The following is a 12,770-nucleotide window of genomic DNA, read 5'->3' on the forward strand; positions in this document are numbered from 1 at the left end:
ATCTCAGCTCCGACGTGGAGATCGGGCCATATGGCAGAGAAATGGTGCAGACCGAAAGCTGTTGACAACAGTTAGGGGCTGCTTTCCTCCCCCCGTGTAAGGTGTGTAGCTTTTTCTTTTTGGTCCCCGTCCCCCGCCCCCCCCCGCCCCGGTTTGTTTTGGTGTGATTTCCCCCGACCTCCCTCCCCTCCCCATTCCTCAGCATCCTTTCAGCCAGCCGTAGCCCTGCCCGCCTGCCTTCATCCTGCAGATGGCTAACGTGCCGCCGTGTTAGGAAAACTGTGCACAACACATCCCAGCGCCGGGGACGAAGGAAGCTTTTCAGCTACCAGCCCAAGCCGGGGGTGGGGGGGTGGGGGGGTGGGTGGTGGAAAAAAAACGATGCCGGGGCCGAGGACCGCTGCCGCTGCTGCCTAGCGGGAGGTGCGCGGTCGGCGGCGGGTCCTGCCGGGGCTGCGGCCGCCCCCGCCGCCTCTCCCCGGCCCGGGAGCGGGGAGGCTGCCGAGGCGCGGCTGGGGCGCTCCGGGAAAAGGGATCGTGGCGGTAGGCTGCCGGGGTGACGGCGCAGGCGACAAAAGCAGGCGAGTGAATGGCAAGGCTGGCAGAGAGAAGCCGAGGTGTTTCTGGAGCCAAGATGTCAGTGACTCTCAGCGAAGTCTGCTGAGGGAGAGACCTGTGCGTGCCTGCGCTTCCAGTTCCAGCCGGGGAGCTTCTGTTTCAGCCACGATTTAGAACAGCAGCAGCAGCAGCAGCAACAACAGATTGCCTCCCCCCTCTTGCTCCCTCCCCTTCGACCCCGCTTTAAACCCAGGCAAGCGACCGACCATCCAGACGATGATGCTCTTGCTGAGCCACTGACAAAGAAAAGGCAAGTCACCCATTCCTGAAACCGGGATAACTGACTGCTTGCAAGCGGGAGATCTCTGGCTGCTGAACTTTTCCATCCTGTGATGATGCTGTGGTGAGCCTGCTGATCTGAAAGCCATCTCTTCTGGATTTCCAAGCTGGCCAGATTGAAAGAGATTAATGGACTGACCAAACAGCCGTAGCTTTCAGGTCCCTTCAGGGGGGATATATCCCTTCAGCCCCCGTCACTCGGGTTCTCGCGGTGAGGGGAGCAGGACATCTTTGTATAGGTGGGTCGCCGGCTTGCTCCCATTCGAGGTGGAAGGCTGTGTTTCTCCTCGCCAGGTCTCCTCTGCAGAGGAGAGGAGGCAGATGAGACTCCAGGACTGCCTCCAGGGCAGAACTTTGTAGCGCTCTCGGCATCCCTCCGCAGCGTGGATGTGAGCCACGGGAGCTGGGGATGTTTGAGGCAGTCTCTTCCAAGTGACACCTAGCAGCTGCTCCGGAGGTTTTTGCGTGGTCTCACGCTGAAGGGCTTTGCCTGTTGTGAAGATGTCCATGGTGTTTCTGTGAAGCTGAGGTATGGCTGCTGGAAGGTTACTGCTGTATGCTGGCCTCTCTTTAGCTCTGTGTGCCCTGGGCATGCTGGCTGTGGCAATCTGCTCTGACCATTGGTACGAAACTGATGCCAGGAAGCACAGAGAGAGGTGCAAGAGCATCACCACTAAGAGAAATGATCCTGGCTTCATTTATAACTCCAACAACAACCTGCCTCTCAGGGCCAGCAGGTCTAGGTTGGACCGCTGGGAAGGGAAACTCCTCTTGGCAAGAAACAGGAGGCAGATCTTTGCTATGAGCGCAGTCGACGAGTGCAACAGACAGTACAACTCGACCAACATGGGGCTCTGGAGGAAATGCCACCGACAAGGATTCGACCAAGAGCTGGAGGAGCTGATTGCCAAAGGTAAGGGCTGTTTTTTACCAAATGAATGTGCCAGGCCCTCCTGAGCTGAGCAGAGGCTGAGCAGAGCCATTTGGGCTCACAGATGGGAGCTGGTGTCTCTAGCCAAGTACCTCGCCGTGCGATGGGTGAACTGGCCTGGCTGGGCATCGCTTCCTGAAGCACTGCCAGGACAGTTTCCCGCGGGGTCTCTACAGCTGAGGTGTGGGGTTTGGGAGCAAGAAGGCAGCGGGGATGAGAGCAGACACACCCCAGAGTGTCTCTCTCATGTCTCTGTCTCCCTAAGCTTAATATAGTCTGCCCATCACCATGGTATCAGATTATTTTCCACATACAAATAAAAAGTATTAATAAAGCAGACATGGGATTTTTCTTTTTAATTTTGTTTGACCCTGGTGACTCAGGCAAAGTACATATTATTTTATCGGAGGCTACATATGTCTGTATTTCATCATTCCCTTACCGAATGCCCCATCAGTCTGAAAATACACCATTTGCAGTGCTCACATGTAGGCTTTTTCTGTCCTCAAATGGAGAGTAAACAAAGAGAAATGCTAAAGAGCAGGAGGAAACCCAGCTTGCTGTTTACACTGAGCTATGCTTTGGAGTATTTTCAATGTCTACAAAACATTACATGAATTTATCAGGAGTGTTAGAAAGGAATAATTTTCTTTTGGGGTGGAGATGCATCTGTTTGCCTGTAGCATTTTTATGCTATGTTTTTTTCTTGTCTTTTGGTCCTTCTTCTTTTTTCCTTCAAGGTACCCGTTCAAGGTGATGGCCAGTTTGCCTCAAATGTTTCTTAGGTCCGAAGTATAGGAAGGGGAGATATGCGTAAAAGCCAGCCTAAAGATCCTGTGTACAAAAGATGTATGTTTTTCAGGATGATGAGGGTTTCAGTAAAGGATGACAGCATCTTTGCTACCCACAGCATGGTTACCCCATACAACAAAATAACATTTCCCTCCCATGGTTCTTCTGTTGCATTCAGATGATTCCCCAGTGGTTTATTTCCATCGCAGTGAAATCATTGCACCATGCAATCTTTAAAAATACTTATTTTCTAAGTGTGTTCTTTGTCCCAAACTCCCTTGATAGCCTCCGTTAATTCCCTCTTCAGACATTGCAAGCAGAATTATTGCTTAAAGCTAATTATTCATGAGGGATATACTCCGACATGTCTTTGCCAATGTATAAATTTTGTTCCGTATGTTTTAAAAGTGAGCAGTAGAGGTGAGTAGCATGGTACAGACTTGCACTGAAACAGTACAAACAGGTGGTGTAGCAGGGAACCTAGATCACTAGCTGGGATCCTGTCTGTGTTGCTAGTGACCCTTAAAGTCTAGCTGCTATTTAACGAACCCTATGAAATGAATTAGTGGCTTCAGTCCCATGTGTAATAGACAACGTGTCCAAAGCCTGTCAACACCCTGGCACCCTGCTGCTGGTTTCAGTGCCGAGGGAGGGATTCCTCTTCTCCGTTTAGGTGAGGGTGCGGACGTGCAGGGCTGGCCGCGGAGGGCTGGATCACTCTGCTATGTGTGCTCACTGTGCTCGGGGCGTAAACAAATTCAACCTTGGCGGTGGGCGAACATGTCACCAGAGCTCACCTTTGGCAGATGGAGTTTCAGTTACTAGAGAGGTTTTTCATCTTGAAATATATGAGACTCCTTCCTCTTTCACCACCTGCCTTGTCCTCAGGAACGTCCGTTTCTCCTGCCAGAAACTGCTGAAATTGCCTGGCACTGGGTTATGTGTAAGGGCAGCTCTGCTAAGTGTTAGCCATAAAGAAAATGTGGCAACTCAAGCTGAGGTGGTTAAATACCGGAGAAGATGATAGTCTTCGAAAGATCCTGCTGTAATTTGTGTGTGTTCGTGTGAGTGTGTGAATGAGTGTGCGTGTGTGCGTGTAGTGAACCAACTCTAAATATACAGTTTTCAGCGGGTAGCAAGGGATTCCCGGGCTCAGGTACAGCGTGTGTTCCTGCACACATATTCCTGGACATATGTGTGTGCAGATGGCCGGAGAGTCACTTTGCAGAGTCGCTGCCCCAATGTCAGAAGTGCAAATTCTGCACATGAAGTATGTGCAGGTGTAGGTGTATGTGACTCCTTGCCTTCTTTAAAGGTTTTTGGTACACGTTTAACAAACTTCACTGTACGCTGAGAGAGAAATGTTAAAGGAGGGAGACTCGTAACACTGAATACCAACATGATTGTTCAGTTTTGAAGTGAGGATCTACCTATACTGTAACTCTCATCCATGATGAAGAGTCACACGTGTTAGCACTACTGCTATAGAGGTGTGTTGCTTTGGCACCTCCAGATTAAAACATAGAAAAGCAAGTATAATGGCAATTTGATAAAATAAAGTGTTTGACTTGCTCAGAAATAAAACTGGAGATATTATAGGATTGCTTGTTGACTTTATGTTTTGTTAGATCGAAAAGAACTAATGGATTTTACTCTCCCCTTACCAAAAAGTAGTGTAAAATACTCGTCTGTTAAAAGTCCTTGTATGCTGGAATCACTGAATTAGAAGGAGCCAGCTTTACACGGGTAGTCAGCTAGCGTCTCTGTTCCCACCTAAGGCCAGCTACTAGACTGTTTCTTTACGATCCCCTGTGGAATAAGTACATTTGCCATTGCTGTCCGATGTTGAGAACAGCTATGAGTTCAAAATGAGGCAGGCATTCTAGGTTGACCCCAACAGCATTACCTTGCTTTTCTAGTTTTTCTTCCGTGGCAGACGCTCATCTGGAGTTCAAGGTTGCAGGTGTGGGTGCCTGGGCAGAGCATGCCCTGTGCAGGTGTGAAGAGCTGCAAATGTTCTCTACCTGTAGTAACCAAATACCCTGACTGGGGTACATATTCCTGCACCCGTGGAATCTCTCTCTGTACGAGCTCCAGGGCAAATACCATATAAAAGAGGATGTTACTGGTACATAGGCCTTTTATTCTCCTTCCTCTGCCAGCTGTTAATTTAATCTAGCACACCTCTTCCGGAACTGGATAAACTAATGCAGGTTCTGGCCCCAAATATTTTGGGTAATGCTGTATGTAATTGAATGTAAATGCTATTAAGGGTTAGTGGTTGTTTTTGGTTTTTTTTTTTCTTTTAAGCTGGACAGGATCTAAGTGATCCATTTATTTTGAGACAGATCCTACATTTTTCCCTATGCAAAACTTCCAGTATTGAGAATGGTAGGTTTGTCTATCAAAGGATAATAAAAAATGGTCATTAAGAGCCTAACTAGCTTTGCAAATACCCTGCAGTTTTTCTACTTATGAACTCTGCTGAAATTAATACAAGCTGTAGGCAATGGCTTGTGGCAGGATCAGGCCCTATGGTACTTGGCAGTATTCTGATGCTAGTGGTTTTGAAAAACAGTTCTCTTTCTGAATAGGCTGGGTGACTTCTGTAATTCTATTCTATATGTATTAGTTTTTACTTTCTGGCAAATAAATCAAAACCTTTATGTTGGATTTTGCTAGAAAAACTGGAGATCTGTTCCTTCGGATTTCTTATGGATAGAGATAATAGACACTAATGCATATATAAAATAATTGGTGCTATTTATATTTCTCCTATCCCTTTTTTATATTTCCATAGAACCCAGGTGCATATTTCAAAATAATACAATTAGATAAATAGGCAATGAATTAAAACGGATTGTCACAAGTCAGCATACTCAGGGAGAGGCAGTCAGGCATGAGACCAAAGGCCTGAAGAATATTCTAAAGCTGCGTCAAAATTAGGCAGTTAATTTGTTCTCTTTGTTGTCATGAATGAAAAAAAATCAAACCAGAAACAACAGACATTACAGTCAATAAAGAAATTATTGGAGTTGAACAGGCAAACCCAGGGCTCAGTCTTGCTCACTTTTGCTCACCTGAATAATTTTTATTCCTGTGAATTGGCTACTTGGACTGAGGGAAAGCCCTCTTGTACAGAAGGATCAGTCAAAAAGAAAGAGCTTGAAAAGCTGGTCCTCTGATTCTGCTTTTGCATCTGATCAAGTCTTTTAGCATCTCGGGACCAGGGTTTCACTCCTGATCCCTAAAGTCTTGCAGAGTCAGGAAACGCTGGCTCTGGGTTTGTTCAGCACAATACTCTAAGCTTCTTCCAATTCTCAGGTGTCTGTGCAGTCTCCTCCGTGAATTAAATAGCCCTCCTGCTTAATGCCCCTTTGAATATAGTGTTCCCTATATCCTATTAGATCCACCATCTGCCTGTTTACCACTGAGTTTCTAGCAAAAGCCTCACCCTACCAAAAAATCCCAGTGAGCCAACCACCTTCACCACTAAGCAAGCAGAGAGTTGAAATGCAGGTAAGTGTCCATTCGTGGCTGGGAGAAGGCAGAGTTTTTCTCCTGCTTTGGCAACCAGCAGCTCACAACTCCTTGTGTACGACTTGTAGTGACCCGGAAAAAAACCATGGAAGCCACCAAGTCTGTCTGCATCCTACAGCAATGTGGCTCAGATGCTTTCCTGCACTAGTTGAGAGGAAAACAAGAAAGGAAAAAAAGGAATTACATCATTTAATTATAAAGGTACAGTAAAGTAGATGAAGAAGTTGCACAATAACCAAAGTCTGTTCCATTTAGACAATTACTACTCAGAGGACCTTTCATCTCGCTTTTGGAAGTCTGCCAGTTAAACCTGTCTGGATGGGGCTCTGCTGCCTGCCATTGGAATCCAATTTTATTTAAAAAAGAAAGAATTTACAATGACCTTATTATTTCAGTCCCCCTTTTACCTTCCTTCTTCCCCCAAGATCCATGGAAGTCACAGTAAATCCTGTTTTTAAAACATTTTATTGTGAGTATACTTAGCCCATGCCCCCACTGGAAAAAAAAAAAAAAAAAAGCAAGTAATTCCTGTGCAGCCTATCTCCACCCCAATTAATATGCAAGATTTCTGGGATGAAAGCATTCTCTATTTTGGTCTGTCAGATGCACGGCACAACTGAAGAAGAAAGGCTTAACAGGACTACTCTGGCCGTCACTAGGGATTATTTATACACAATTGGAAAAGCCTGAAGAGAGGCTACTTGCGGCTGTTTCTAGGAGTAAAAAGATTTATTTTCATAAAAGTACTTGCAATATCCTGCAATGCTGTAGATTTGACTTCTAAAATGCAATGGTTTTGCCAGGTAAATTAGGACAGCCATTTTTTCATGTATCCTTCATACATTAAAGAATGCACAGACTTTGTTTAAAATGTGTGCTTGAAATCCCAACCGTTTTCCAAATGGGCTCATTATAAAAGGGACTTTATTGAAGTCTTGAGTGAGTCCAGTCCTGGTGAAGTCAATAGTAAATGTTTTATTGAACATGGTGATGCAGCAAGTTCAGGCCTTTAGTGTTTCCTTTGAGGTTAAGATTGTCCCTGGAGAGAAAGGCCAACACAAGGTCTGTGCTCCCTTCTGTCACAGCAGAGTTCTGCTGGAGGGATCTGGTGAAATTTAAGCATTAGACAGCCTTTGAGTTGAATCTTAGGCTACCCAGGTGTTTAGCCTTCACCCTTTTTGATGCCATAATTATTCTATCGATGTAGATTGGAAGTAAAACAGCCGCATGTTTCTAAGATATGGCAAAGACATCCTCTTGTTCAGAGATTTTCTAAAATCATTTAGTGGATGAAATCACTGGTGTTTCATGCATGTGAGTTCCAGGATTTGGCTCATCATATTTTAAATAAGCAATTTTAATATTTTAATTGCATCAAACTTAAATAGCAATTCATTAAAAAGTATCTCTACCAGAAGTAATGAGAACCTGACATGTTCCTCTGACACATCTGAGATAATTAGTTTGATAATATGTATCTGCTAAAAATACTAAGAACATATATGTAATTTAACAGAGCTGCAACTGTTGTTAATCCTGCTGTTTTAAAGGGCAAATTTCAATCAAGCTGTTGGCTTTCAAGCAAAATTGCCGGTGAAGACAAATGGAAATTTTGCCTGAGTAAAAATGATGGGATCATGCCCTTCTCAAGAGAAACTGATATTTGCAGAGCTGCCTGCAGGACTGCATGCTTAATTCCTGTTCATTTAATTGAGCATTCAAATCCTTTTGAGAAATCTCAGCCTTTTTATCTTTTCTGTCTATTGCCTAAAAACTTTAAAAAGTGTGGAGGAAAGATTTAATATGAGTGCAGATGTGTTCTGTTTACTGTGAAAATAAAAATACGAAAGATTATTTTACTTAAATAGAGTTGAAACGATCTGAACTATTTTGTCATCTCCAGCAATAAAAATCCATATTAATATTGCTTTCTCTCATTGAAAGTCTTTCTGTGCACTCAGAATAACTTCAAGAGTGGAATGAGTCCATTAACTATTGCAGAGCCAGTAAATGAGGAAGAAGACTTCATGTTTTATAGGTTCTGCAAAAATAATGACAATCATTTATAATGTAAGTTACTTAATGGCTCATTGCTAATGAAGTGTTGCTGGAACCCTTGAATACATATTCACCTCTTTAACAGCAATAGAAAGAAATGAGATGGTGTTTCTTAGTTTTTAAGGAGTAAATAAATAAAGAATGTGGATTCCGGAATCCAAGTGCCCTTAACAGACCATTCAGAATAGAATCCACTTAAAAGAAAAGAATATAAACTAACATATTTTCTCTGCAGGAGAGAAATCAGACTATAAAATGGAAATTTCCCCATTTTCGTTCTCATAAAGCCTAATTCTTCCACAAATAAATATTCAGAACTGCCCAGCTGAGCCTGCCGAAATCATAATCCTTTGTAGATAACTACCAAAATAGATGGAAGAAAGGTAGTACTGCAGTTAGGGCAGGGCTTACAAAGCCAGAATTCAGTCCGAGCTCTGGCGTAGTCTTTCTTCATGCCCTGAGGCTAGTGACTTAATCTCTCATACCTCAGCTTAGTAGCTGTATATTAGGGATTTCGTTCATTATTATTAATTCCAGTTAGAGTTCTACCATAGGATTTATGAGCCTTAATCACGGATCAGAAATCATGGATCAGAAAAACGTCACCGTCCTTTTGACATGTTGCTGCACTTTAAATATTGGCGAATAATGCAGCCTTATGAGAGAGTACAAGGAGATGACAAGGTAATTATGTTCAGCATGACCGATAGTGTTTTTAAAACACCACCAGGCTAACCACATTTCTGTAAGCACGACGAAATGCGTGATTCCTGGAAGAGTGGTAAAGAAGGATAATGAATAAGAGGTGCAGGTGTTTAGACGGTCTTCCAAAGATTGAGGGATGGCACCAGAAAAATCATGGGTCAGGTCTGCTTGAAAAATTAATAAGTAGGTGATGGGGATTGACCTCTTCGGTTGACTGTACGAAGAAGTTGACATTTCCTTAATGAAGACAAGTAGATTACACTAATGAGATAGATATTGGGCAGCAGTCTACAGCTGCTACGAGAAATGACATGGTCAGAGTGATGTGTTAGGAAAATGATATTTCTAGCAGCATCCTGAATGGATACATGGAGGGCAAGATCACATTTGTAAAGGTCAGAAAAAGAAATATTGTAGTAATAAAGGCATGAGATAATGAGAGCCTGGATGGAGAAAGAATATGCAAACTTTAGACATCCCTGGATCTATGGACGTACTGAGAGACATGAGATGAAGATGTTGCTCCAGTTGTTGACCAGAACAACAAGGAAGGTAATAGTGTTGGCTGTCATGATCAAGAGGGGAATTACTGAGGAGAGCACATAGTAAAGAAGGGAGAAGAATATTAGGAACTCTGTTTTAGCTACAATAAGCTCAGTTTGATATCTGCATGTCTATGAGGGAGTATTAGAGAGACTGTGGGTATGGACCTAGGGAGACAAGTTTGTGTTAGAGGAGTGAATCTGAAAATTGCTGCATGGAGATGGTAGTGGAATCTATGTTCATGATAGAAATTACCAAGGAATAAAATACAGAAAGAGAAAAAAAAAGAACTTCCGGCAGAGCTGGGAGGAGAAAAGTGTCTTCTGGAGGACATGCAAAAGGAGCAGATTCAAAGGTGGTGCAAGAGCAGTGAGTAATGTCAAGGTGCCTGAAGGAAGACACCATTTCAGGTTAAAACAGCACAGGAGACTACTGAAGGTAGCTGACATGCTGCAGCAGATGAGAACAGAGTATTCAGACTATGCTGAAATTTGCCCAGTGCATTAGGTAGAGACTTTGGCAGCAGCAGTTGCAAGGGAGAGGAAGCTGCATTGAACTGGTGGGGGGGACCCCAGGCAGCGTTTGTACCTGGCGTATTCAGAGAGGTTGGTGATGAAAGGGAGGAGAGAAAAAGACACGGTATTTAGAGAGGAAAATAAATGTTTTAAGATGAAAGAATGCTTTAAGATGAGAATATTTTAAGAGGAAAAAGACTGAATGGTACTTGCGTTATGAGAGTAAAGAGACAGAGGGGCGTGAGAGGTCAAGGAGAAGAGAGAACGAGAGGACAAGAACGGCCATAAGGAAAGTCAGGAGATGGGATTAAGACTGGCTCAGTAGCAAATAAAAGAAATGAAGGAAGAGAGCTGCATAGGAGGTTTTTCATCTGTGGGAGAGAAGAATGAGGAAGGAGTTGTAGGAGGGGAAGAGGAAACAGAAGGCAAAGCTACTGGAAGAGGAAGATCATAGTTTGTCATTTTTCTCATGGAAGAACAGGGTGAAATCACATGTAACAGCTGAAGTAGGGGCTGGAGAAGGCGGGAGGGTCTGAGGAATGAGCCAAATGTGGCAAAGAGGTGACTATGTGAGTCTGAGATTTAACTGAGCTAAGCTGGAGTAGTAAGTCTAGGAAATAAGCAGAACTGAACGGGGGAACAATGCATTTATAGTGGAGAAAGTTAGCCAGGCAGTGGGGTTCCTAGTAGAGATGCTCTGCTGTGCGACCAACTGGTATGGGTCAGTTAGGATTTGGGATAGCAGGGCAGGAGCAGATAGGGGAATGCAGGGCAAAAGGTCTATGAATGAAAGAGTACAGCATGGAAAACATCAGCATGTGGAGAAAGGAAAGAAATGATAAAGAGAGTGATAAAAGACTGAGAGCAGGCAAGAAGTCCTTAATACTGATGATCTGAGGTGACAGAAAGGCCAGACAAGCTTAGCGTGAAGGTGGTGGCCAATGGTTGTTGCAGAAAGAGTCCAGCGGATGGTCCAAGCGGTGGAGCAGGAGGATGGGGGGGAGAGGGCAGGGCCCAGTATTGAAGCCTGGCCTTTTTGGTGACTGACGGGATCAAACAGGGTTGTAGACTGAACAGAGGAGACAGAAAACGGGCACTCACACCCCCTTAAAGCAGAGCTGAGAGGATCATCCCAGTATCCCCACCTGCTTTTTCCAGCAGCTCTACCTCAGTCGTCCCCGGAGGGACTCTGCAGTCAATGTTGAGAAGGAAACCGTATGTCCTGAGCTGGGTGATTATCGGCATCTCTCGTCAGATGACAGGGAACGCGCCCAGGCTCTGAAACCCCTTCACCCCCCTGTGCCACCTCTGTTCAGTGTAAGTAAGTGTCTGACCTACCTGTTGAAAAGTGCCCTGTGATTCTTTTGTTTCTTCCCATAAGCGTGCAAGCTAAAACACCATAAAGGAACAGAGGTTCCAGGATGTCCCACGTATACGGCAAAGTGGGTCCCATTAAAATATCCCACCAGATTGAGTGAAAGTCACTGAGAATCTCTTGTTGCAGCCCTTATTTAATTCTGAGACCTTTTGTTGATTTTGAGTTTTAACACCAGACATTTCAAGAAAAGCTTCCTAAATGTATTTCTAGACTTTCTAATAGGATGAAACAGTTATGCTAATTTTATTGGGTAACAGAAGCTATTTGAAAAGATCTTTCTGCTTAAATATGAATGTACGATGCTTGTCTCTGTGTCTCCATTAATCACTACCTATCTTTGAATATGCAAAAGGGCCTTTATAATATAGATACTTTTGCTTTCTGCCCAGTGGTCATTTAATGACGTAAATATTATAACAGAAACAAACAAAAAAAGAAACAAAACCATTTTTCAATCAGATGTTAAAGGTGTAAATTAAGGTCACTAGCCTGACTTTGAAGGGGTGATGCTGATTTATGGTAGCTGATGATCCAATTGCATTGCTTTGTCTTATGTACTTAGGTGGTTCCCATTGAGACACTATCTGAATACTGTACTTCTTGATCTTTAACCATAAAGGACTTTTGAAGAGTGGAATTATCCCTGTTTTACACAGAGGACAGTTGCCCAACAATGCAAACATCCTGCAGGACAAAAGTTCACATTGGAAAGAAATTTCTCATTGTTAGTCCCCAACTGCATGAGCCGGTGTTTTATGTTAAATTTCATCCCTTTTCTATTCACCAGTCCTCAAGATTACCCAGTTCTGCTCATATGATATTCCATAATGGTTAAAGAGATGGGGAGGAATGTGACACTGATCAGAGGGACAAAGGAGCCAGCTAACAGGAACAGGGGAGACGGAAAAACTCAAATCGCTTAATGGGCTCAAATTGGGAAGTTGGATAATTTCCATCTCAGGCTTCTGAAAGATACGGTATGTGACATTGCAAGTCCAGTAAAAAGGATTTTCAATAAACCTGTCTAATTAGGATGGTACAATAGGAGTGAAAAGTAGCAAATCTATATTTAAAGAAAGGATAAAAAGTTGTCTGGGCCACAGCAGACCTTTTAGTTTGATCATAATAATACCCAGCAGAGTTTAAAGTGAGTTCTAAAGGAAAGATTAATTAAATGCACAGGGGGGAATGAAATAAACATGCAACGTATGTTTTTCTGTTTGAAGTGTGCCAAACTACCCTGATATATTTTGCTAGGAAGATAACTGGGATCTGAGACAAGGAAATGCCTTAGACCTAAGTTATCAGGATTTTGGTAAAGGATTTTATATTCTGCCCCTAAGGAAATGGGTTGTTACAATGTTAAGGTGATTAGTACACAATTTACAGTGTGTTTAAGGAACTGACTGAA

At 43.6% G+C, this 12,770-nt stretch overlaps 1 protein-coding gene across 4 annotated transcripts in view; it reads left to right on the top strand.

Moving 5' to 3' along the window:
- The first annotated feature begins 382 nt into the window (after positions 1 to 382).
- TMEM178B (transmembrane protein 178B) overlaps positions 383 to 12,770 on the top strand; it is a 256,488-nt gene continuing 244,100 nt past the window's right edge. For all 4 annotated transcript variants that reach the window (XR_015706467.1, XR_015706466.1, XM_009464761.2 and 1 more), the window contains exon 1: positions 383 to 1,810. Coding sequence is in view for 2 of the 4 variants with exons in the window: in XM_009464761.2 (XP_009463036.1) it covers positions 1,429 to 1,810 (382 nt within the window). In the remaining 2 variants the exon portion in view is untranslated. The remainder of the gene's footprint in view (positions 1,811 to 12,770) is intronic.

Source organism: Nipponia nippon, unplaced genomic scaffold, assembly GCF_047370975.1.
Source record: "Nipponia nippon isolate SJK-2023a ecotype South Korea unplaced genomic scaffold, ASM4737097v1 scaffold_3, whole genome shotgun sequence".
Classification (NCBI taxonomy): Eukaryota; Metazoa; Chordata; class Aves; order Pelecaniformes; family Threskiornithidae; genus Nipponia; species Nipponia nippon.